This window comes from Diorhabda carinulata, chromosome X (assembly GCF_026250575.1).
Source record: "Diorhabda carinulata isolate Delta chromosome X, icDioCari1.1, whole genome shotgun sequence".
NCBI classification, from domain to species: Eukaryota; Metazoa; Arthropoda; class Insecta; order Coleoptera; family Chrysomelidae; genus Diorhabda; species Diorhabda carinulata.
The window spans coordinates 37528317-37556145 of record NC_079472.1 but is presented as its reverse complement, the minus strand read 5'-3'; the positions used below and the strand labels follow the sequence as shown (position 1 = coordinate 37556145).

Genomic DNA, 27829 nt, shown 5'->3' with positions numbered 1-27829 from the left:
TGCATTACTTTCTCTCTTCTCAGAGCTGAATTCAGCAAATAATCTTTTTCAATTCCACTGAGGACTGTCTTGAAATGATGCTCAACATTTCCTTTGTTTCCAACATAGATACTCACATTACAAAGTTAACACATTTCTCTTTAACTTGCGTAAAAATGTAATCGGTTTCCCACTATGCATGATAGTGACAGATTTTCGGCTTTTTACTTGAACTAGCCATAGTAAAAACAAACAAGGAAAAAGCTTAAACGTGTACACGTGAATTAAATACATATGGCATAGACATAACCTCACTCTGCCTACATGCTTGACAATAACAGTCTGCGAAACAAAAACTTGTAACCCCGGCAATGACTAATCGGCTGTATCGCTCCCAGGCACTCAGTGTTGCCAACTCGCTGAGCGTCATCGCGGCTACCCAAAATTACCCCGCGAACCACCGGTGGCTCGCGATCGACTTTTTGGCAGTCATATACTAATGAGATAGAATTAGATAATTTTTTTAAAAAAATTTTCTAAAATTAACTTGCGATGTATGTGATTTTCAATTAAATTTACATTTGATAACAAGTTATTACATTCTAATTAATTTCATAATTTTATACCCATATTTTTCGAAATAATAGAATTATGCACATAATTTTCAATAATTAAACGTAATTGTATTCGCGAAGAAAATAAAATCACACACAAACTCGTGGGAAAGCAGAGAAAATGGGAATGATTAGAATCACAAATTAGTATTTTAATTGTAATTAGGCTTCTCAACTGTTTATGAAGATTTAACTTAGGTATAAACATATTAGTTTTGTATAAATCTGATTCTTAACGCCCATATTTACCAGTACCTTGTTATAATAACTTCCAATGGAGAGTTTTGATTATCTTTGAGTAGAAAAGTAGAAAAATACAGTTGCTAAATGTGTGCAATACAATACATTCAATCAAAATCAGAATCGTCTATACACTATTATCTCCAAAAGCATTGGAATTTGTTATTAAATAAAAAATTAAATGATCGTATCGGAAACAGTGGAAGCGATTGATCAATCGATTGATGGCGTTTGAAGAATACTTGATTGAAGCACATTGAGGGATCCGATTGACGCTCGTCTAATAGAGCGATTGACAATAGTTTGATCACGATCATCCAAAGTTGTGGAAAGTAAAATCTAAAGTATATATGGATGAAAAAAAAGATATTGTTTGTTTTGTAGTTCTAGATTTTGGAGTCAAAACCAGTCAACTAAAAATAGAATCGTGATTATTTACTCAAGACGTTTGGCGTTAATCTTGTTGATGTTTTTCCGCTTTCTCAGTATATAGGCTTTCGATTCAAATTCACAAATTTGCGATTTGTTGGAAAATATATGCACTAAAATTGAAGACTAACGAATAGGAATTGTTATTGCTTTGAGAGGATAAATTTGTAACTAATCTTTTTCATTTATATTTGGATGGCTTCGAACTCATTGATGAAGTCAAGGAGAATTTTTAGAAATGAAAAAAGACACTGTGGATTTCCGACACTGTATCTATACTTTTTTGTCTTGTCTAATTTGTTTGTCTTGTCTCAATCTGTTCCCTATTTCTATATCTATTTTACCGTCTTCTGTGAAAATAACTCGACCATAAGCATATTGCTCTGTAGTTTTTATGTACCGTAAATATAGCTGCCAAATTTCATTTGTAGTTGTTTAAACTATGGAAATTCGGGAAACTAAGTATCACTAGTAATAACCTGAGGATATTGATAATTGTTCAAAAAACTTTTTTGTTGCTAGGACACAGACCGACACCGTAGGCTGTCGAATTTGTTTCTTTTTACAGGGAACTGATTGCAGTTTTCGAAGTGAAGAATTGCGGGCCATAAATGTCCTCAAATGCTGTAAACAGTATTTTTTGGTATGTTTGATTCTAAAATTTCATTAATATTCTCGTCAGTACCACAACCAAAACATGACATTTTGAAATATTGAATATTTGAAACGTGAAAATCGTGATAAAACAATATGTATCCACGTCAATGTGATAAAGCGAAAACAGTCCATTGGATCTGTTTTCAGTATAATGTTGTACTGATTGGTTGTCTTCCATCAAATTACTTGAAATTTAACAAATTATCTCATTCAATTTATTACTGAAATTCTATTTTCAGATATCCACGTGACGATTTCCGTTTTCTTTTTAAAGACATTGAAGTATTCTGACATACTGATTAGTCACTTAACATAACAATTTATTATTTACTCTCGAATCATAACCTTTTAAGTCGCCTACTCGATGTTACACATTTATTTGTACAATTAATATGCACAACACTTTATTACACATATGGGTGATCGAACGTGAATGAAGTCGACGTGCCATTTTCATATGGTAATTTTAACCCTAGTTTACATTGGACGTGCTATGGAACAGCACATTACAGCTATGTAATATCCGTTTTTAAATTTGAAACACACTAATATGGGAGATTCTGATGGATGAGGACAAAAACCGTTTTAATCGAGAAAAAATTCCTACTAATAATAGTTTTGTACATAACCTGGAGTATTTATAGAATTTTATTAATTATAGTTTCTTACAAGGTTTCATTTCAATCCAATATATTGTTGCATCTACTATATTTTTTCATTGATTTCAAGATATAATCAATACATTTTTTTTGATATCTTTAGGATCTTAGATAACCCAAAAGCTTTACTGTTGATTGATTCGAAATTATTTTGAGAACTTTTTTGTTGTGTTCGCCTCATTGGGACGAACATCGTCATAGGTGCCCATTTCGCCTCGTTCAAACTTGGCAAACCAATTTTTAAATGTCGATTTGACTTCTATAATTTTTTGCAATGAATCATTAACATACGACATTCCTTTTAATTTACATTTTCTTATATTTCCAAAAGCAAATAACAGATTTGAAAGAACTTTAAACAAAAATAGAAGGAACATAAGTTACAAATGGATGGATTGAAAAGCATATATTAATACAGAGCTTATATACACTGGCTAATTTTTGACACGGTCTCCATCTCATTGGTCTGATTTTGGTTTCACCTCATTTTACCTCATAAGCTAATTCAACTTATAAGACAAGGTTGACAGTTATTTTAGTGAAATTTAGTAATTATCAATAATTATTAGTATAAAACAAAAAGAAACATTGCGTATTAAACACAAAAAACTGAATAAACGGATGGCAATAACCGAATCGTCAAAGATAATTCAATAGCAACAAGATTATTTGCGTCAAATAAAAGACTACCGAAGTTCTAATAGACGAATGGGGTACAAAAAGGCCTCAACTCACGTCTGGTACCCTGTTTAAACCAAACTCCTTTACAGGCAGGTACATTTTACTCGTCTATTTACGTTTTATAATTTAATATTCAGTTGTGGCAAATTAATAAGATATAATAATGAGTTTTTTCTAAGTTTCAAGTAGGCATATAATTAAGTGCAACTGTCTGAATAACAGCGTATAATTCCGTCTAATTTATAATGATTGGATTGCCTTTTAACAAATACTTTTTCGCATAAAAAGGTATCTACGCCTATGGCAGATCAAACAAAATTGTCGGCAAGGGTTTTTATATAAGTTTTTATAATCTGCAATTGGTATTGAAAGAACTATATGTACTCGTAGCATCCATCTTCGTATATCATCAGATATCTAACATCATTAGTTATTCTTCCCCATAACATATCTTTTAGTTTCTACCTCCAAAAACTTTTATTTTTCTTTGTATTTTGCCCCACAACATTCGTGTCACACAATCACTAGCAGGACAAAGAAGCTTTGGAAGACCTAGGAAAAGATGGAGTGACAACCTCCCAGGTGACTGAGCAGAGGCAATGAAATGATGTGAAGAAAAACAGGCAATGATGCCTATACACAGCAGGAAGAAGAAGAAGAAAAACATTCGTGTGAGAATGTGGGATTCGTAACAGTTGGTACAATTATCTTTCTGTAAAATGGTAACTTCGTTTGTCTCCTGATTATTTTCTACCTTAATAAACTGGAAGCTCTGAATACTATTTTTCCTTTAATAAGCCTTCTATTTATTTCTTCTGTTAGATTATCAAAATTATAGATTACCTCAAAACTATATGTTTTAAAAGTAACCTTTCTTATCCTATAGATTGTTTCTTTTTATTCATCTTATGAATCTATTAGTTTTGGATCGGTCAGAGTTTCCATAACCAGAAAGATCTATCAGAAGAAATGTTTGCACATTTTCATTTTGTTTTGACGCTATCTTTTCCCTGCTAGTTAAATTTGTCTCTATCCCTCACTGGTAGACAGGTGTGAAAAGAAAGAATTTTTTTATGTGAAATATAAAGAGATTGAAATATAAATAAAGAAAGATCCATATTTTTATGCTTATCAAAGTAAAAATTATTCAAATTTGAAAAATAAGAATAGTCGGTGATTGAATAATACAATTTAAAAAAATAAAAAATTTCACATAACTTGTGTATTCTTATATATACAAAAAAATATTTTACTAACAAAACGAATATCGATAGGTCATTCGTGGTGAAATTTCTTTAGGAGCCTGAATTATTTCACTTAGTTATTATCTTGTGTCTAGTCAGGTACTTGTGTCTCTAAAAAGTACTGTCTACGCCAGTCTGGAGTCAGTTCTTTCTGTTGGTAAGCGATTGTCTCATTTTGTTCAAAATGGAAATGTTATTTAGACTATAATAAACAGGAAACTGGATTTCAGAAATATGTCTGTTGATTTGATATATACCTAATAAACAGTACTTCATAACTCTACAAGAGAAATGCATATTATGCTTCTCAAAAATGGAATTTAAACATTTCTACGAAAATAAAGATGAATGTAGGCGAGAAAGTTTAGACATACTAATGTGAGAATTATGCTTCTAAGTATCAAAAATCAGTTTGAAATTTAATAATAAACTTGATAATTATCATAAATTCAAAGTTTTAATTGTGGGACGAATGAAGATTTCAAAAATCAGACAAATTTGTTATTAAATATGTAAAAATTATGCTTCTAAGTATTAAACATCAGTTTGAAATTTGATAATAAACTTAGTAATTATCATAAATTCAAAGTTTTAATTGTGGGACGAATCAAGATTTTGAAAATCAGACAAATCTGTAATTAAATATGTAAAAATGTAGGTCACTGCATAGAAAATATTAATGAATAATTATTTCGTAATAGTTTTTTGTCCATTAGTTTCAATTAATATATTCGTAAAATATGACATGAAAAACGTGAAGTTAGGATAATAATAGTTATATATTGACCAATCTAGAGTGGAACAATACTAAATGACATTTTATCAGATAAACCAACTGGTTGTACAACTTAAAGAGACTTTTAACAAACTTATGTAAGAGAAACCTTATTTTGACTGGATATCGAAAAATTTTTAAACGAAAATTCTCCCGTCAAAATATCAGCTTTTATCAAAAGTCGTTGAGAGTTTTGTTCGTTGAAATCTAGAATTACTAAAATTTTTCACTCTAAATACACGGAAAACGTGAGTTTCCATATTACATTGATAAATATAAGTAATTAGAGTCAAAACTTTTGATAAATACGTACATAATGATGAAAGAAAATTTTCGGATGCGAGTTTTTTTACCTTTTCTGTGAAACCAAGATAATTGTAATATTTTTTTAATCATCAGAAAGAAGTTATTTCATAATGAAAAAAGTAAGGTGATAAAGGTTTCGAATTTTTCACATAAATTTTGAGGTTATATAAAAAAAGTGTGAATACAAGAGTTGTAAACCTTTTTATTACCTACAACTTTACTATTTGACTTTTTTCAATAAGACTTGTAGTTTTGCCAGAAATCGAAATAAACCGTTTTATATTCTAAAAACCCACCCCCTTCCCCTTCCCGACCTCAGATCGACCGTAAATTATTTTTTCTTTTATTTTTATTATATTCTCCTTGCTCAACAGGTTTCATTCTATTATAAGTTTTTTTCACTTTTTATCACTTTGAAAGGCTTCTACCCTGATCTAGCAACATTAGAGGTAAAATGCAGGACTAAATATAATATATAACATACTGAGTATTATTTAAAGGGATATTATAAATTCGTTTTATTTCTCATAAAATTTGGAAGAAAAACAATTTAACAATTAAATAATACTCTTAATACAATTAATCAAATAACCTTTATTAAAAAACACGTACATAATGGTGTTATTCCTTTCACCATCCGCAGACGATGTCTTTTAGTTTAGTTTACGTTAATGCCATCTTCTACGATCGTATAAGAATTAATATTGTTTTCGTTACTTCAACTTCAGCATCTTAGTTTCAACCTAAGGCTATGACCGGTTGACCTCCATCGCTATTGGTTGAAATATTACCTAAGAAGGCATACAAATCGCTTTACAGTCGACCAGTCAAATAATAAACATTCACCACGTTGCCAAGTCACTAAACATTCTCAAATTTTAAGAAAATACGCGAATCGGAATAATGTAAAAGAATATAGTCTATATACTCATGAAATAATGTATTGTTTTATATAAGAACTTAATTGGATTGTTTTTTTTGCTTATTAACCATAAGTCACGAAATTAAATGAAAAAATTCCAAATATTGACAAAATAATTTTTCGTTGAAATATGATACGATACGATTTATTTACTAGTATAAATAAAATAGCTTTTGTGTAGTCCCAATATTGAATCTCTAAGCGGTTATCAATAACATGATATAACGAAGTAGAAAATTTAAACAAAGTGAAATCAATATATTCACAAAATTAGATTTCTGACGTAATATAAAGCTGAATATTGAATGGAATGTGGTCTCTAATTGTAATTTTGAAATAAAAATTGTTTTGAAACTTCGTAGAACCGAAGTTGGTTTATATTTTTTACGTTCTATCAGTTTTCAAATCTAGAAAAGTTTTATACAGTCTTACGTCAAGTTTGTTATATTGTGTTTGATGTAGTCTAGAAATTGGTAAAATTAGTGTAACGGCAGCCTTGGTGGTACTACTGTGAACATCAGTTACTTTATCTCTTACACCCGTGTTTCAAATATGGGTGATTCCGTTTTAACTGTGATTTTTTGTATTCAAAATTTCAAGATTTTAAAATTTAACTTTTCTAACTTTTTTATGCATATTATTCATCTATTTTACTGTAAAAATAAAACTCTAAGAGGAATTTACTACAACTTCAAAGTATCACGAGCAAGACACAAATGTCGGATTTTGAGTTCCACGGTACTGACTCATTTATCCACGGTACTGACATGGTAACTTAAGATATTAAACAACAAGTGCATCAATTTTCCTCAGTTTGATCATAAACATTAGAATTTATAAGGTAATTAGTTTAAATCATTTGTTACGACAAAAAAAATTAATAATTTATCGGTAAATTCTAGGAATGGACATGACACGGTACTGACATTCAAGTGATGTAGTATAAGTTTTCTTTAAGTGGCAAGTTATATTGTATAAAAATAATGTTTAAATATCTTAAGAATTATTCAATTAACACAAAATTTTTATTAATTGATTATTAATTAATGACTAGTACAAAAAAACAATACAGGACATTGAATATCACAGTTAGAACGGAATCACCCATATATACATGCAAGGCAACTGCAGGATCCCATATCCCGTAAAGAGTTCGCGGCAATGTACTCTACTCCTTGCATTGTGAAAGTAAAAAGCCTTTGAATTCTACTAGAGTTGCCCCATAGAGGGATACCATAAGCCAGATGACTGTGGATCAGCACAAACTAAATCGTGCTCATAACGCGATTACTGCCAATAGAGAAGCTCAATTGTCTTATTGCAAAAAGCAAACATTTTGAGCACATTGATAGCGGAATTTAATGTGATTCCCAACAATTTAACAGATTCCTCTCTGGTTTTGAGAAGCTGTTATTTTTTCAGTTTTTGATTTGTTTAATTTTAAGTTGTTTGGATCAAACCAAGGTTTGGCTCTCTTTAAATTCTCGATGCTGACATTTTCATCCCTTTTTGTTAGAAATGTAGCATCGTCAGCGAATAAAACTGATCGACATTTGACGCCGCTATATAGCAGAAACAATAGTGGTCCCAACACTAAAACCTGAGGGACCCCTCGCTCGCCAATGCCAGATTAAATTTACTGTTGTTACAGCTTACGTACTGCTGTCGATTTTCCAAATAAGATTCTAACAAAATGTCTGAGCTCAAGTAGTGAATAAAAAAATGGACAATCTTTTGGATGAATAAAGTAAGCGATAGTTATAACCTTCTAAATGAAAGATAACGCATCCTTTGTACCACGCCATTGCTAAATAAAATTGGAATGTACTGGTTAATAGGTTTTGATTATAAAAACTTTGTATTTTTACGTGATATCTGCATACTTAATTTCAAATATTTGTTCACAATTACCTATTATTCTACTCCACATTATTTATTTACAAATATTCGATTTATATTACTTATATATCTTGTTTTATATAATAATTTGAAATAAAGATTTGTTTTAAACAACGGCATCAATGCATACATGCACTTTGTTTGGTTGACTGGTTTAAAGCGCCTAAGTCGTTTCACGGTCAACTTTGAATACGTTTAAGAAACTCGAAATGGCTTGGTTATTTAAATGAACAAGGTGTGAACTTTATGTTGTAAATAAAAATGTCATTAACATAGATAACGCTAGTCAAAGCGAAATTGTGTAAATAATAACGAGTTTATACAAAGTGTTTGAGCATTGCAAATTATGGTGGATGCGCCGGTTTCATGATTAAAAAAAACGTGTGACTAATTGTGTGAATAAACGTTTATCAACGTCAAAAAAAAAACAAATATCGTGTAATGATATAAAAAATATATGAATGTCACAAAAATTTCGGATTTAATTTTATTAGTTAGTCGTTTATTTGTATAAACACAAATCCCATTTTTCGGGAATTACAGATTTTAAAATCTTTCAATGCGGTATAACCCTACTTTTGTAATTTAAAATTTGTATAGGTGTAGTTCTTATCCCTAGGGAATTGAAGGGGCAGATAAATAATCTGATTTATTTAATGTAAATTTATATATAAAAAACAGTTCTATGATTTTTCATTTTTATATTATTAATTGAATATAAATGTGATACCCTTTGCCTCAAGTTTTCATTGGAAAATTCGAAAATAGTTCTTTTTAGTCCATAGGCTTTTTCGTACTCAAGTAAAATCAACAACTTGATTTTACAAAATGAAATATATAAAGAGTGAACGACATATTAAATACAATTTCATTAGTGATGCCCGTTTGACATTGATTGGATTCAAATTTGTATTATACAGTTGCTGAAAAAAATAAAAATATTTCTACTTTTTGTGTAATAATAAAAACAAAAAAGCTGCAAGAGGGAAATATATGGTATTGTATCCAGAAAGTCTTCTTCCAAGCAAAAATTCATGCTTTACTGTATATGGGTGATTCCGTTCTAACTGTGATTTTTTGTATTCAAAATTTCAAGATTTTAAAATTTAACTTTTCTAACTTTTTTATGCATATTATTCATCTATTTTACTGTAAAAATAAAACTCTAAGAGGAATTTACTACAACTTCAAAGTATCACGAGCAAGACACAAATGTCGGATTTTGAGTTCCACGGTACTGACTCATTTATCCACGGTACTGACATGGTAACTTAAGATATTAAACAACAAGTGCATCAATTTTCCTCAGTTTGATCATAAACATTAGAATTTATAAGGTAATTAGTTTAAATCATTTGTTACGACAAAAAAAATTAATAATTTATCGGTAAATTCTAGGAATGGACATGACACGGTACTGACATTCAAGTGATGTAGTATAAGTTTTCTTTAAGTGGCAAGTTATATTGTATAAAAATAATGTTTAAATATCTTAAGAATTATTCAATTAACACAAAATTTTTATTAATTGATTATTAATTAATGACTAGTACAAAAAAACAATACAGGACATTGAATATCACAGTTATAATGGAATCACCCATATACAATCTTGTGAGGAATTTTAAGTGAAGAAATCGATTCTTAAGGAATGAGAATCAGAAACCTCGTCATGGTGATGTATTTTGAAGGATATGTTACTATAATAAATGTTGAAACTTGAATTCAGCAATATTTCGCGAAATCTGGATGAATATCCCAATTTGTTTAATTTTAATATGTGGATGTATCATTTTCTACAGTAGAAGGGTATAAGAAATAATATATATTCATGGGATAACAAAAATCGTAACGAAAAGTCATTAGGGAAGATTTAATTGTAATCAAATAGAAGGATTTTTCTATATTAAAGTATTTAGAAATGATAATAAGAGAAGCAGCTCAGTTTCGAAAGCACCTGTTTTCTGCTGAATAATTGGAGTAAATAATCTCCGCACCGAGTTTTGGAAATTCAAGAACAATTTGATCTTTTAATTGGTTGTGATGCTCGAATTTCATTTTCATCATATAATCCACATTTATATCTCTATATCTGTACTTATTTGTCGATATAACATTTTAATTTTGAATTTAACTAATGACAAAGAAGATTTATCTAATCGTAGTTACATTCTTTTGTAGCTCTAAACAATCTCAAGTTGAATCTCATCAACCATAATACATAAACCTGATAGGAGATTATACAGAGGGTATTACATAATTAATGTCAGTTTTTATATGTGAACATTCCTACGCCTCAATTTAAACATGTCGTAACTTGTTAAGATTAATATCTAATTCTATGAGGACTCGCGGATTATTGGACTTCTTTGGACCTTCTAAAGATACCATATATCGTCATTTAAAATCGTCTAGTAGTGTGTATAAACAGCTCATTTCCTTACTGTAAGATGATCATTTCATAAGACTCATTTTTACCTTCTATGAATAATGAATTCATCTAAACAACCCGAACATGGGAAATAAGTTGTTAGAGAAGGGCTAATGACCAGAATACGGAGCAAAGAGAGGTCGATTCGAGCGAAAAGTCTTGTTGTATCTCTGAAGGACTTTTGAAGGAAATCATGTCGAGCTATCAATGCCGAGGACAGCTGATGTGAATATATGAGGTTTTATCGGAGAAATATCCAGGTTTGGTTAACCGAAAGAGTTTGGACCTTGCACCGTCAGATTACTATTTATTTAGATCCATGGCGAAATTCTGGTATGGCAAAAAAAGTGAAAAAAATATTGAAAACGCAGTACAACAATATTAGTTTTACTAATGTCTTAAAGAGCTTGAATTAAAACCATGGAATATGGTGGGCTATACTTCGAATATAACGGCTTTCTTTTTGAGATTATTTAATAATCAAACCGACATTATTTATGTGAGACCCTGTATACATAAAATGAGCTGAGAATGTAATCATACTTAATTCGCAATTAGCTTTATCCGTTAATTACAAGAAATAACACCAAAAGTCCCGACTACATTTCAATTAATTTGATGGATGCGCCAAGAAGTTAAAATTTTGGCGAAGGTACCAATTTTGTAAATCAGTAACGAGAGGGAAGTAGTCCTTGAGACAGAGTTTTATTTCAAAGACGATTTCAAATGCATCGATAATGAGTATATATATATATTACAGTTAAAACTAGTTTTTACTTAATGTAATTATTGCAATTATTAAAAATTAATCGTCACCTGAATCAAATAATAGTACAGATAATGGAGAAACTGTGCCTGTTTTATCATTTACCATAAAACTATATCGCTATTAGTATGTGCTTATCAGGCCAGAAATCAGCAAATGTAAAGAAATTTTTTTGCATTCAGAAGATGTTATAACTATAAATGTACTTTCAAGAACTATTGCTAATGAGGCAGCAGAGCCAAACACAAAGACGTAAAAGTTTCCCAAAACAAGTTTTCAATTGCCAATCGCACCGTCAGACAATGAATATGACATTGAAGCTGAAGAATTCGGGAACCTAGATCCTATTATAATACAACCAAATGACAAAGACTTCAAAGTTCGAATGTGAAACAAGAAATACTGGCATCCAAAACTTAAATAACAGGCCAATAAAATGAAATCGGCAGGTTTTAGTAGAAATTGGTGATAATGTATTTACAAAGGAAAAGCAGATCTACGTCATATAGTCGGTGAGGATCTTCATAAGCATGATCATGATTTTCACAAGATTGGAACGAAATATGGAATGATCAACAAATTATATTGCAGGTATGTACCGATGTATTTCCCATCAAGAATTGTGGCTAATGAGGCAGTTATAGAAACAGGACAAGGAATTATGCGCTGCGCTGCGTAAGCGAAAAATGATATATGTCAAAAATGTGTCTCTGCAAGGAAAATGGTTACTTTTATGAGTCAAAATATATATAATATAAAATTTGTCTTGCAATAACAAGTAGAAACTCATCATTTCATCAGTTTTAAGATAGTTTTTTATTGTTTGTTAATAAATGATTTTATAATTATCATTTTTACTATCATTTTCTAGAAAAAATGATATAGATCTTTGTAATAAATATCTTTAAAAGTATATCTTGTTTCAAATCCCAAATTAAATTTCCTAGCACTACATTTAAGTGAAGCTCGGAGTAACTACTGTTTTCATCTGAAAATCAAATAAATCAGGGGCAGTTTTGATTAGGATAAAAACTAGTTTTATCTAGAGAAAAGGAAACACGGATTTTAACTGACACATTTTGCTGTTCGTGTAAATCAAAAGGAAAAGGATTCAGAATTCAGTGTTAACTATCATATTATCAATTTAAACAATGAATAATGAGGTTAAACGCATTGTATTTGTCGACAGGATAAAGCCTTTTATTTAATATCAAATTATGTGAAAAAATATTAGTAGGATAGATAGTGAGTATTTTAAACGAAAATAATTCATTTTTAAAAAAAATTTATCTACTAATGTATAACGTAGTTCAATTACTCCATTGTCTAATAATAAAATCAAACTTTCTCACTTTTAGCATACGTTTTCAGTTTATAAAAATTGTTCGCTCGATTAAAATTGAGGATCTCCGTCCATGCTGCACAGATATTTTAAATGCATAGCAGCACTGCTAGCAATTATTATTGGGTTACCCTATATGGAAATCTAATAGAATTATTTGATTGAGGAATACATCAGAAAGGAAAATTGTATACGAATTGGTTTGTTGATCAAGCATTGTTTTTGAATTTTATGAGAAGATAGACTAATTTGTATAATAAATGAAGTTAATTTTAATGGTTATTTACGTAAATAGTTATGAAAAGAGCGATATTGCGACAAGCGTAGTATTTGTCAAAACGACTGCCAGCGTGTTTTGCAAATTACACATGTTGAACAAAATCGATTTTTTCATAAGGTGTTTACGTACAACCTTTTATCTAATCCTGCGCTTTTATAATATTTAATTGAATCTTTTATTACAATGAAAAAATTAATCTAAAAACAAATGGTGTTAGAAGTATTGATAAAATGGAAGCAAGTCTTGAATTATTCTTACTATTGAAGCAAACAAAGATTTTTCAAAATAAGTAATTACTTCAAATGTCTTCAGATATTCCATTTGTAGTAAGAGAGTCTGCAAATGCTGCAGTGGGTAGTTTAATACTTGCAACATCAAGAAGAAGATACATCCGGCCTACCAAAAATTTGAAAAATGGTGCGATTTGAAAAATATAAAGAACATCAACGAAAAGGTACTATTTGCTTATTTTGAAAATTTGAAAACGTTAAAGGTATCAACATATTCAATGTTGAGATCTGAACTCACCGTGCCCAATAATGCCCGATATGGAGATTTCGACGAACGAGAATGTAGAAAGATTTATAAAAGAAACTGAAGACGAAATATTTCTACTTGCAATAGTACGACTTAATTTACGATATGTCTCTAATTTATTATTATATAAATCTGTTTCTTAGGTCGCAATGATAATAGGGATTGCGAAAGCTTGCAGGAAGGCTAAACTAAAGTTCCAACGAGAAGGAGACGTAGTATTTGATGAAAGCACCTTTTTTAAAATTACAATTCCAGAAAGCAAAACACACGTTACTCACGAATTTGTGGTCACTGCTAGAAATATTACTGGTGTCAAATTTGTTTTCCTCCTCAAAAAGTATAGAAATATTAAACCTCCTGCTGTAAAGCACGACTGATGTTTTGTGAGATATTATAATGTAAAATATTAAATACAACCCGTGGGTATGAATACCATTGGAAAATTACCAGCAAATATTGCTCAGTACCTGGGTCTACCTAACGGCAAAGGATACACAGGACATTGTTTCAGATGATAGTCAGCGTCTCTCTTGGCAGATTCAGGAGCCGACATTCTGAAAATAAAGCAAGACGGATGATGGAAATCCAACAGTGTAGTCGAAGGCTATGTTGCAGTTCAATAGATAATAAGAGAAAAATTTCACAAAAACATTAAGTGCCAAGCCCTTAGCATACATGTAGATATCACAGCTTCAGATGCAATTAACATTAGACAAGAAATTCAAGAGAATATTCATTCAGAAAATGTACTTACTTTAAATAATTGTGTCTTTAATAATGTTGTCTTCAATGTTAAATCTTAAAATATTATTGAATAAGAATAATGAGTTGATTGTCAGTTTAAATAATTGTTAGCTTCTAAAGTAATTGATAAATTATTCTTCACGTAAAGTTTTTACATAACTACTTTTTATAACTGATTCATGAAGGTTATGAAAAATGTGAAGATTCCTAATGTCAAGAAGTGACTTGTGGATTCAGATTTGATAACGGAATGTACGTAGAAAATATTAATTTTATGCATTTTTCAATATTTCTCAAATATTTTTATACACTATTAAATGATATATTTGTTTGAATATAATGTGTTATCTTTTTCAGTTATCTTATATATAGTATTTGTAACTTTTGCGGTCCCCTCGTTTTTTGGCTCTAGAAAAATCATCCGATTTCTATGATTTTTTTTAAATCTTCGTTTTTACGGAGGATTTACGCAAAAAAATATTTGAATAAGAAAAATTAAAACTTTGGTTTCAGGGCTTTAAATATTAATGAAATACACTCAATCACGTATAATTGTTGAAAACTTTTTTCCAAATAATCAAATGAAGTTGTTATATTCTTTTTCATAATCTACACAAAAAAAGATTTATACAAAATGTTGATTCATCATGTTTTTACAATTAAAAATAATAATTTCTCTTAAAATTGATCTTTTCTCACATATAATCGTTTGTATCATAAGTAATCATTAAAGTTATATGAACAAAAACATTTTTAAAATCACTTATTGTATATTGAAAGTTAACACAAAACAAAATTTTTTTTTCCAAAATGTTCGATTTTTTGTGTAGATTAACAAAACAAAATATATGAACTGCGTTTGTTGCTTTGTAAAAAAGTTATGAATAATTATTTAAATTTAAAGTCATAAAACTATATGAAAATATAAAAAAATTTTATCGAAATCGGATGATTTTTCGATTTTCTAAAGTCAAAAAACGAGGGGACCGCGAAAGTATAAAATTACCAAATCTTTTACAAGTGTTACTGTGTTACAGTAATCATTAACACTTTTTGCATTCCATGTTATTATTTCAACGCCGACAGAAATCATACAATATGTTGCTAATCCTTCATAGATAAATATAGTTGTTAAAATTCACTGGTACATCGAGTTTCTAAATGTGCTTCGTACTAATTTTACACAATAAAAATATCTCCGTTTACTGAAATTATGATTTGTTCTAGTAAACATCAATTATTGATTACAACTAAATTCTTGAGCTGATAAATACCGTTTATAGAAATACGCAGTAGAAATACTGAACACGCCCTATAAAATCAACATTCTACAAACAACATTCATATTTTTATGCAAAGCCATGAATAACAATATTTTACCACAATTCATTTTAGATATGATATAAATGAGAAAAAACTAATAATCATTGTTTGAGATTAAAATATAACTATCTACATAAACATTAAAATGTAGGTTTCGAAAACGGCAATTATACAAAATACAAATACAATACGGATAATACAAAAAATGTATTATCCGGCAGATTGTAAAAAGATCAATATATATGGATATAGATGAGTTGTATCTTCATATATTACGGTGGGAATTAGGCTGTTCCTTTGAGCTTCCCAATCTGCATATTAAATTTCATTCCTATTATGATTGATCTTGTATCCAACGTCTCTAATAATCAATTTTTTGATGTATTCCCTTATTTATACATTATTGCTAGTCCTCTTCTTGGTCTACCAATCCATATTCCGTCTTTCTACGTGTTTTTTTGTTGAACTAATGCCTTGCCCTTGCATTTTCTCTTTTAGTTCCTTTTCACAAGTCTTCTATATATCTTTTCATATCTTATTAAATTTTAATTAACTCCAACTATCGTATTTATTCTATCACCATATTAACAAAATACATATTAGTCCAGATTCATCCAAATTCTGTTCGAAGGAGGTTAGTTACTAGATAATAAAAATAAAATTACTTATACGTCAACTCCTTCGAAGAAAGATTTGATGAGATTCCAACAACTTTTAAAAGAAAATGCTAGAAAGAAACATGTTAGAACATTAAATTACAAGGAAATTTGGAATGTACTACACACTATGTTGCTAGTCCAGATATTCTATCAAGTTTATTGAATTAATTATTGGTTAGCAGCACATGTAACCACAATGACGATCAGTTCAGATTCAGTCAACTTCTGTTTGTAAATAGTTTAGCACTCTCAATTTACTGTTGTCACATATAAACATCAAGAAAAGATATGCGCAATAATCGATATCGACAAATAAGAATAGTAACATTTACTTTATAAACCGATAATTAATTTTTTAGTTGTGACTTGTATAAAATACAGAAAAATGAAAATAAGTACGTTGAGTACATTGTCACATTTTTAATTATCAATTAATTCCACATGAGAAAGGTTAGACATGTTTATTCATAACAAGAACGATGAAATTCTCTCATATTGTTCTTGATTTCTATATTCTTAATGATCTCACGTTTATCTCATATATACTCCCACATAGTATCACTGCTTACATTTCGACATTCACAAATTTTATCTAATTATATTTGAATATTCTTATATAATAACATCTAATTTTATTGTACACTTGCAATTGGAGAAAAAAATTCTTTGTTAAATATTATACACCCGGATATAAGAACGAAGCGATTATTTCGAAAATAATTGACCTCATCAGAAAAATTCCAAAGAACTAAACCTACTTGACTAGTTATGAGTCTACATTTATTTTCAACCCAATGAATTTCATATTAATTCATTCGATATCTTCAAATGACACATTATTTTCTAAACATACTTATTGTAGTCCTAAAACGCTCTGAAACATCAATCAATAAGATGAATGAATTATCATTGACGGAATACTGAAGAACAACCAAAAGGAGTGAAGAAGTACCCGAAGTTTTCGCAGAACCTTGATTAAAATAGTCGAGAGAATTGTCCTTATAAAACTATAGAAGAAACAGATGCCATCACGATGTTCTCAGAGAAGTTCGAATTCAGGTGGCAATGAAACATCACATACTAAGTTTGAAGAGTAGTAGAATATCACTCACGAAATCAACTGGAGCCAATCCACTGATGCCATCTTCTTAGATGTTAGCAAAAGCTTTGTCTTTATCTAGCGCGAAAGGCTGATATTCAAGATGAGAGTAACCGTATTTCCTCACAGAGCTGCCGCACGACTATCTAATATAGAATATTCCTGAGCAAGCTCTAGATCCAAACTAGAATAGATGGAGACAGAAGTTTAACTAGAAGCCGCTCTTTCCCTGATGCACTAAATCTATAAGGCGGGCATCTGTAATATTTCTACGCAGATGACATTGCCAAATGATCACTCAGCCGGTGATAAAAACACAAAGAAACATGTATCGAATTTACAACCAAGCTTAATCTCATTATTGTCACATTCATACCCATCATGGAGTTCATATCTGCAGCGTGCTCTGCCAACAACCATAAAAGGATTATCCTATTTATATTTGACTGTACAATGGATAAGTCAAATATATATCCTCATCATATACGGCATCACCATTTTCTAAATCATCATTAACTATATTGATATTTATTTTATTTTATGATTGCATTCACTCTATGGACGACTTTTTTCAACTGCTGCAAACTTGCTTATACAAACAGATTGTAAAATATTTTCAACTGAGTAGTTTTAATGTTGATTTACATATTCATTGATACTTTCAGACAATTGTAGGTAATCCTAATCCTGATAAAATACGATTTTGAAATAGAAGTGGTGCGCTTATGAACTTGTAGTGCTTGTACTGAAAGTATGTTGTGAAGATCAGTAAATATATCAATCAACGATATAAAAATCAATTATATTCTTTACAATATGAATGGAGAGGAAAATCATTATAAAATTATTAAAAAATGTAGTCAAAAATAGATTTTTTTATGGATTTTGAAGTGACGAAGAATAGAGAAATTACTTATTCCATAAAGTTCACTTAGTGGTTCATAAAAATGATTGAAATGTGAAATTTTCACGCTCAACAAAGCATCTTAGTTCACGTCCCTGAAGATGATAACTGAATTATGAATAACTAATTTGACTGTATTAGAAATATGCCTCGAACTACTTTTAAACTTAAATTTTCAGGAGACTACTTTTTTTACCCTTAATTTTATGACAAAACTCTTATCATAATCCTTATGTCCAATTTACTCCTACCGAGTAGCTCGAGCAAGTACTACGCCGAGCTACTTCGATGCGAGGAGTAGGTGATTATATTTCACTTGACCAGATGTTCTCCGCGAGTTTTGTATTGAAAATTCCCAACAAACTTCTTTCAAAGTAATTTACGATGTGTGTAGCTCCTTCTTTTGACCAACTCCAGGCTCTTCTTCTGTAATATGGTTAATTCTTGACAGTATAGTACTCAATCGACAGTTTGACCAGGTTTCGTATTCTATAGTAAGTTCCATAGTATTTGATAACAATTTTCACTTATTTGCAAACGTTTCGAACTGATTAAAAAAATACTACTAAGAAAAATTTTAGCTCAATTGCCACCTGTGAAACGTCCACCAGTTGGTAATTCATTTAAACTATTGTATGAATTCCGCATTTATTCAGAAATCGAGTTGTTGGAATTTTAGAAGTGTTATGTCTAGTGTCAACTACATTATTTGATGTTAGCCGAAACTAATATAATGGGTTCAAGGGTTTCATCGGTTTATGTGATCTCAAAAAAGTCTAGTCATTTCGAAATTAACTCCAACTATCAAGTATTTATTTCGCTTAATACTTAAGGAAAAATTCAACGAATAGGGGAGATGGGTATAACGTGCCTGACCAGATTTTTTTCTGATTTCCTTTATATCATCATCTTAAAGACGGGTTAGAACAAAGTTAACCTTGTTAGAGCAATCCTGATGAGTTCTACAGAAAGAAGAATGTTTTTCATTAGGTTATCCTGCCAAGATATATACTAGAAAAATATCAGGATAAACCTATTTAAAATACATTAATTATTCTTCATGCAAATAAGGATTATCTGATTTGTACCACGCAAGAAGACCTTGGTCATAAAGTAGATGAGGCAATCATGATGTAAACTATACCTACAGTGAAAATCTAATCAGAGGAAAACCTGATCAAGACCAAATAAGGTAAATCTGATGAGGGCCTCATTAGAGCTCTGTTAAATCTCTTCAAATTTTTGTAGGTTTAACCTGATCTATACCTCACCAGGTTGCTGAATTACCTAATAAGGTTCTTATCAGGTCATCAAAAATATTCTAGTCGGGTGATTACAAGAATCAACATAGATATGTTTTTCGAAAAGTTTTTGCATAATATCAAAAATTCTATCATGATTTATTTTACACTAAAATACGAGACTTTTTCTATTATAATTTGAATTAATGCCTTCGAGTAATACAGTTTTTTTATAGGTATTTTGGAAATTAGACTACAAAAGGACTTAAACTGAATATTGTATTTTGAACCAATTTCCCAATCGAAGTCCATGAACTCCAAGGCAAGATAAGAATTTTTGCATTTTTTGCAAAAGATAAAATGATTAAAAACGATTAAGAGGAAAAATAATTATAACAAAATTAATTAGGATTCCCCAACAGCTCCTCTAAAAGATCTTGAATCATTGGCTTCACTCAAGAAATGAATGTATTATTGAATACCGTTAAATTAACCATAAATACATATGTTTTTATGAACATAAGCTTACTTCGCTCTCTAGGATGTAATTAAGAAATATATAGTATCATTTTCATCGCAAATGAAAAACAAAAAGAGCGCTAAAATTTGTAATAATCCCTTATAAAAGTGAAATTCGTCTTTGGAGCAATGAAAAAGCAAAATAATTTAAAAAAACGCACGTGATATTGCAACTATATTCATGTTAAGTCAGCTATCTTGGAAAAAAAAAGCAGTATATGCGTAGTAAAAGTTGTATCGTGCTTATAAAACAAAGAGAAGGGATACTGAATACACTGTTTACACTACCACTACCCCAACATTAACAATTATACTGTCTGACGCACGTTTCGATAACCACGTTATCGTCTTCAGAGACTGAAGGTAAAATAAAATCTAAAACTTGACTTACCTGTTTTATACTAAATTTTCCCACCCCAGCAATAAGCCACCTCACGCGAATAATTAATTCCAGCGGGAAAACTCCTTGGCGGGAATATTCATGTTTATTCTTTGACTACTAAACTAAAGAGTGAGCTGTAAGGAATTGGCCCTTTGTCCCTATTTAAGCTACTCTTACATCTAGCAATTTCAATGCTCTCAAATGCATCCAATAATTTATTATTGGATACTATTATTTATAAATTTTACATTATTAATATTTATGCAATGATAGTGACTAGCAGCGTGATCGGCAATACCTGATTTTCCGGTCCGTCTATAATTCGAATGAGCTCTGTGTTCTTTAAACCGGACAATAACGGATCTCTTAGTCTGCCCAATATACTTTCGGTCACAATCACCACAATTTATTTCATATATACCTCTCTTTTCCAAATTTGGTATTTCCAAACCCAAAGTAAAATACAAGAAAAATTTGCTTTGATACCTTTCAATCCTATTTACACGAGAGGATTGGAAAGAATATTTAGTAGAGTGGGTTTAAAATTGGTTTATAAATCAAACAACACATTCAAACAATTGTTGGGCAATCCTAAGGATAAAATACAAATGATGAATGTATAACTATTAACGAAATCAAACAAAGTAACTTTGGATATATTGGAATAAATATTGATATAAATAACACCACTTTCCCCTAGCATACGCCTATCCCAACAGCACTTACCTTGAGGGCACAGAAGATACAAGATTCCGACATACAAGCATGGCCAGATAGGTCCCGGAAACTCCTCCTAAAGATATCCAGATGCCACAACACCTGCAAAAAAAGTCACGCGTTAAACACATGTTGCTTTATCAATATCCTAAAACATTTTCTTATATTCATATTAAATGACATACTGTTGATGGCTAATAATACGTATGGGTGCACGTGGCACAGTTATTCACAGTGTGCGTTCCTAAATTGTGCTTTTGTGTGATTGAATTATCGTGATATACCTTGAAAACGGCTTCCAATTTTTTTTTGAATTTTCGCATATCAATAAAGCTGATGAAAACATTATACTTGAAAATTTTTATATATTTTCCAACATTTTTTAATATACATTGTTCTAATTCCTACCATAAGTTTAAAATTTGATATTATTTAATCTTTTAAATCAAAGATTCCATGATGCAAGGCTAGTTGTGACCGAAGTTTTCGATACATTTGTAAAATTGGTTGTCAATCTTGAGAACGGATTTGTTATAGGGATTTTGGAGTCCATTCTCCAGCATAATTTAACATTAAAATTTGGTTTGGATATCTAGAACTTTTTTAAGTATTTTTAAATATAAATTAATGAGTATTTAACCATATAAAATTCATATTCAATCCAAATAACTTTGTGAATTCGTAAGTTTAATCATACAACTATATTATGTTCATTAAATTTATTACAAAACATTAAAATGTCTACAACAAATGATTTAAATTTCATTTCAATAGATCCAAATCAAGTTAAAAGTTATCGTCTTCAGATACCTAATGTAAATTAGTGACATTCCAATATTAAATAATAGTATAAAATTTTGAGTTTAAAAAGGCGGCAATATACAAGACACATTTTTGACACTAAAGAAAATAATAAACAAAGATTTGACAGTAAAAAGGAAAGAGTATTTTTTATTTATCGATATGGAGAAGGCGTTCTATAGGGTTCCAAGTGCAAAGATTTGGAACAGTGTAAGGCGACGAAATAACAAATTAATAAGAGTAATATATGAAATTGTTTAATAAGTAAAACCAGAAGGTCAGACACATTCACAACAAAGGGGAGTTTAAGACAAGTGGGGGAGGATTAAGCCGCCCTTTGGTGTTTGTCATATTTATGGACAATATATTTAAGCGGTGCTAAGAAAAAACAGAAAGCATGTATGTGGGGCATAAATATTTAGAAAGACTAGAAATTTCAGAATGTACGTAAAGAACTACAACGAAACTTAATTATATGGAACGAAAATGGAATGAAACTGAATAGAAAGAAAACGAAGGTAAAGAGATTAAACCAAAATGGAAGTATTTCGAACTATATTTAGGCCCATACTAACATATGACTGCGAATCATGGTTGATAAAACTGCATCCAAAAAGTAGAATACAAAGCTACAATGATGAAATATTTGAGTGACAGGAAATGATGGAATTAGAAATTGTAGTAATAGAGAAGAACTGCAAGTAATACTAGTCACCGAATTAATTGGAAGAAGGCAGTTGAGCTGGTTGGTGGACAATTCAAGACAAGAAGACAACAGAAAAGGAACAGGGTACAACCTATTTATATATTTTATATATAATTATAAAAAAAATAATTTTAAAAAATATATATGTATATATATATATATATATATATATATTTTACAGACCTGTATAAATATGCCTGTAGAATTGAATTTAATGAATAGTAAAGTGTGTCAGTTCAAATAGGGGCAGGATAAGCGAAACAAAAAAGCTTGACTGGCATTATTACATTATTCAATAACAATAAATTACATAAGAGAAAATATTTTATCAAAAAATGCAATTACGTGACTGAAAATATGTAACACAGGATACATTTATACCGGAAACTATTACCTGCAATAGAAATATCAAATAAAGGTTTTTTATATGTACTCAAAGTGAATCTGGGTATTTAAGGATGAGCAGATTGGTCGAAATACAAAGACGGACCAAAAATAATATGGTTTCAATGAATTAAATTCAAACGAATAAAATGTTTTTATTTTTAACTAGTAATGTTAAAATCAATATTTTGCCATCTAGTGAGTGAATTATTTATGCAGGACTAATTTTTTATCACTAAGAAACTGCGGTATCTGGCAAGTATGGTGGCTGAGGTCTTGGTTGGTTTGAAGAGAGCCACTGCCTTTTGCGTTTTAGATTATCATATAGAACACAATTTCGTCTACGATTAAAAAACGATTCTATATATTCCGTTTTAATAACACGTTGCGTGTAATGAAAGGGTTGACTTTATTATGACAAACACAAACATCAGCTTAACTTTTTTCTTTCAATTTGTAATGACCGATTATTAAGAGTTGTCAGACATAGATTTGCTTCAATTTCTGGCAACAGCTTCTCGTTGTCTAAATGTTGTTATTGATAGAAGTCAGAGAGATGCTATCTTTGAATTTAAAAGCGTCTAATGCACTTGGATAAACATCGCAAATATTTTGAACAGCTCGCAACTACCTTTGCGAAACCCAAAAAGTATGTAACGCTGGACTTTTTTTGTAATTTCACATATTACATTACTGATTTACTCACTGTTTACTCTACCAGTATACCAATACTCACAATTACACTGTCTGACGTTTCGATAACCAAGCTATCGTCTTCAGACACTGAAGGTAAACAGTGGTAGTGTAAACAATATAAATATCACCAACGGTTCCAAAAATTCCAATATAATTACTGTTCGGTTTCCCATATAATAAAAACTATGATCGCAAGCTTAATTTTTTATATTACTATCTATTAATTTATCGTATATTTGTATACGATTTCTTTTTTGGAGTGGAATAGTTACTTTTATCTCACGGACTTTTACTAAAATTATTTTATAACCAGATATTTAAAGTACAACGTCACGCAGTTCAACATTCTCCATTTTTTTAAACAATATTTACTAAGCAAATATAATTTATACACAGTGCGTCTCATTGAAGATGAAGATATCTCTTTTTGGGGTATTTGTAGGAAATTTTGAATTTATATGTCAATTAGAGTAACTAACCGAAATTCGTTATAAATCTAGAAAAGAATTATGGATGACGTTGTAGTTCAATCTAGTTCTTATTCTGTTTGAATCCATTTTTAATAATTTTTTGTTCCTGTTTAGTTTCTCGTCTATGTTCAAGGATGTTAATTTCTTGACATTCTTGTGTGATGAAAATTAATTTTCACCATGCACCAAACATTAAAATCAAGTTTATTTTATTTATAATTTATAACTCAATGAGTGTTATCTATGTTCCAGTCTTTATAGTTCAAAAGACGATACAACCTCATTTGTAGAGAATGTAGTCTGATTAGTAAACGTAATTTTTTTATTAAACCATGTTTTATTACATTGCCCTTAATAGAAACATTCCATATCAATTTTTATCATATTTTTACGAAAAAGGTTTTGTCTAAAGTATATTTGAAGAAAAATTTCATTTTATTTCAGCAAAAATTTACGCAAAAAAACTTTATTAGTCAAGAGAGAGTTAGACAAATAAGTTCGGAATCAAAGCATGTTAACCTGGTTTGACAGATATTTTTGAAGAAGATAGTAAAAAAAAAACAAAATAAAAAAAATCATGTCACGTATGAAGGAGAAATTTCCTGGCTAAAATTGGTTTGCATTAATTTTGTCCGGAAGAGAATACCTTGGGCTTAGTAGAAACATTTCATATCAATATAATCTTCTTGCAATATATGTTGAACTTGTTCTAATTTAATCCTAACCCATTTTAAACTAACACGGTAAATAGCTAACTAAAGCTCATGTATGGATTTTCTCGATGTGTTCATATATAAGTCCAGAAATGTCAATCCAAAAAGCCCTCTCATTTCATACATGTAATGTTTTACGAAAAAGGTTTTGTGTAAAGAATATTTGAAGGGAAATTTCATTTTATATTAGGAAAAAATTACGCAGAAAAATTTTATGTACGAGAGAGAGAGTTAGACAAATGAATTCGGAATCAAAGCATGCTAACCTGGTTTGACAGATATTTCCGGTTGTTTTTAAGCCGGAAAATCAATAATTTTGAAAAGGATAGTGGAAGGAACAAAATAAACAAACCATGTCACGTATAAGGGAGAAATTTTCTGGCTTAAATTTTGTCTGGAAAAGAATGAAATACATTTCAGGCCAATCATTTCATAATATCGAAAAGAAGCATCAATCCATTTTTCAAATAATCAATTCTTCAAAACTTTTCTCCTACTTTTTAAAGCCAATCGAACCTCGCATTTTCAATTCCGATAGTTTTGAACCATTAATTTTCATGAAAAATCACATATACAGTATGAGGGGGCATTTTTGATTGATAGTTCCAGGACTAATATAGGATGTTTAATGTTTATCATTGATTTTTTTATCACTTTATGACAGTTACATTAATAAGAGCATAATGGGATTACGTTGTGAACATACTATTCCTTCCTGTTACGAGCATAGTAATCAATCAATCGTATTTTTTAATTTTTTTTCTTATAGTCGTAGGCATTGTTATGTTCAGATAGGTATTAACTAGAACTTATGAATTTTTAAGACTTCTGTCAAAATATAATTGCTATTATCCAGTTAAAAATAAAAATAATTTGTATAGAAGGAAACAAAAAATAAAAAATGTTTATTTTGCAAAAATTAATATGCTGATTTTAATTTTGGAATGATGTCTACTGTGTACAAATTCAAATCTAAATTCGTGACAAAAACGAAAGTATAGAGGTGTTTCATTTTAAATACAACACACTTTATATAGTTATATAAATACTTATTGCACTATCTCCTTTACTAATTTAAAGTTTTAAAAGTCAAGATGGCGGGCCACCTGACATAAACAAACAAAATTTACCTTAGAAACTTGATAAAGAGCTTTTGCTCGATGTGTCCTCCCTTTTGTCATCTCTTCACTTATGAATATTCATAATAACCAACCAAAAATTTCGATTTTTAACTGCACTTTTACCGACAAAACTGTAAAAACCGAACAGCGCGCGCAATATGTGTTGCGTTCTAATGTAAAAGTTGGCTAAGTCAGTTTCAATGGCTGTTGGTCTTACCTGTGCACAGGTGTAGCCGGTCGCTGAAGAGGAACGAGACGTGAAGAGGGGCATCGTTCGTGACAGAAAGAACGCCGTTTGGTTCCCGGTTATTTGCTTTTGATTTATGCAGATGTTTTATTTACATTTGTTACATAAACACTTATTTTTAGCGGCCAATGAATATTAATACCCTTCATGGTGAAAATTATTATAATTAATATAGGATGCCCAAGAAACAGACTAAACTGCCGACTGGAAAATGAGGCATAAATCCCAAGATTTTCGACAAAGGACTGAAGCAAAAAAAATATGGTTAAAAAACAAAGGGAAGAAATTGGCCAAAATCGATAGTAACTACAAGCAGAAAAGATCTCCACGCGGAAGAAAATGATCAGATTATTACGAATATTCAACACAACCAACATTCGCTGAAAAGAGAAAATATCAACGATTTATCATTCAAGGGAAACCTCAATTGTGGCAAAACCATGGAAACATCACACGGCAAATTGAAAGTAGCATCATATAATCAAACAAAAAGTAATCTAACTATAGAAGGAGCAGCTCCAGAAGTAATATACTTCATAGCTATAATTTAGACCAAGATGGCTTGAAGGGATAGTAGGTTTTACTATTCACACAAGGGCTTGGTAAGTACTGAGAGGTGTATCAAGGTTTTGGATAATGTTATAACAAATGAAACCAGTTTCCAAGAGTATCTTCAGTGGAATGGACATTGTAAAATGTCACTTCTAAATACGAAGATACTCATACAGCGCTGGAAAATTCCCAAAGATCAATGCATAATGTTGCAGATGAAAAAACAACTCAGACCAAAGCAAAACAGATGAGAAGGAGGATGGTATATGGCCTCGGAATCTGATTATGCTGCTCTAAATGAAATTCGAGGATAGCTTTTTTTTCATTTGAATATTGCTTTTTTAAAAAATAAATCAAGTGACATCATCAAGTAATTTGGATACTATTAACATGGAAATATATCAATATTGGGGAAATAGACCAAATCAATTATCTTGAGAGAAAAATAAACAACTAAATCATAAGATAACAAGAAATGAAATTTAGAGCTATTCATGAAACAGAAAAAACAGAATTTTCGATATTGTCTATATACGAAAAACTGAGGAATCTTGTATCTATAGATAATTCAAATGGATAATTTCTTTTTATATTAATAAACTTAATTAGGAATTTTTCTATGGTACTGGAAAATATTTTACGGAGCAAAGGAGTTTCAATGAGCTTATTAAATCTGATCTGTTCGATATTGTCCCTTGGAAATATTTCATGTCTCCTTTAAAGCGACTCTCACCATTTATTTCTAAAATACTCCAAGCATCTCTCTACGTACATCTTCTTGTTTTTGTTT

General features: G+C 30.2%; 1 protein-coding gene across 4 annotated transcripts in view; it reads right to left on the bottom strand.

Moving 5' to 3' along the window:
* LOC130901290 (uncharacterized) overlaps positions 1-27829 on the bottom strand; it is a 164185-nt gene that overhangs the window by 47885 nt on the left and 88471 nt on the right. For 3 of the 4 annotated variants that reach the window (XM_057812515.1, XM_057812517.1, XM_057812519.1), the window contains one exon: positions 21359-21451. In XM_057812515.1, coding sequence (XP_057668498.1) covers positions 21359-21451 — 93 coding nt within the window. Of the gene's footprint in view, positions 1-21358; positions 21452-26249; positions 26434-27829 lie in introns of those variants that run through there. The other variant, XM_057812518.1, reaches the window with a different exon arrangement.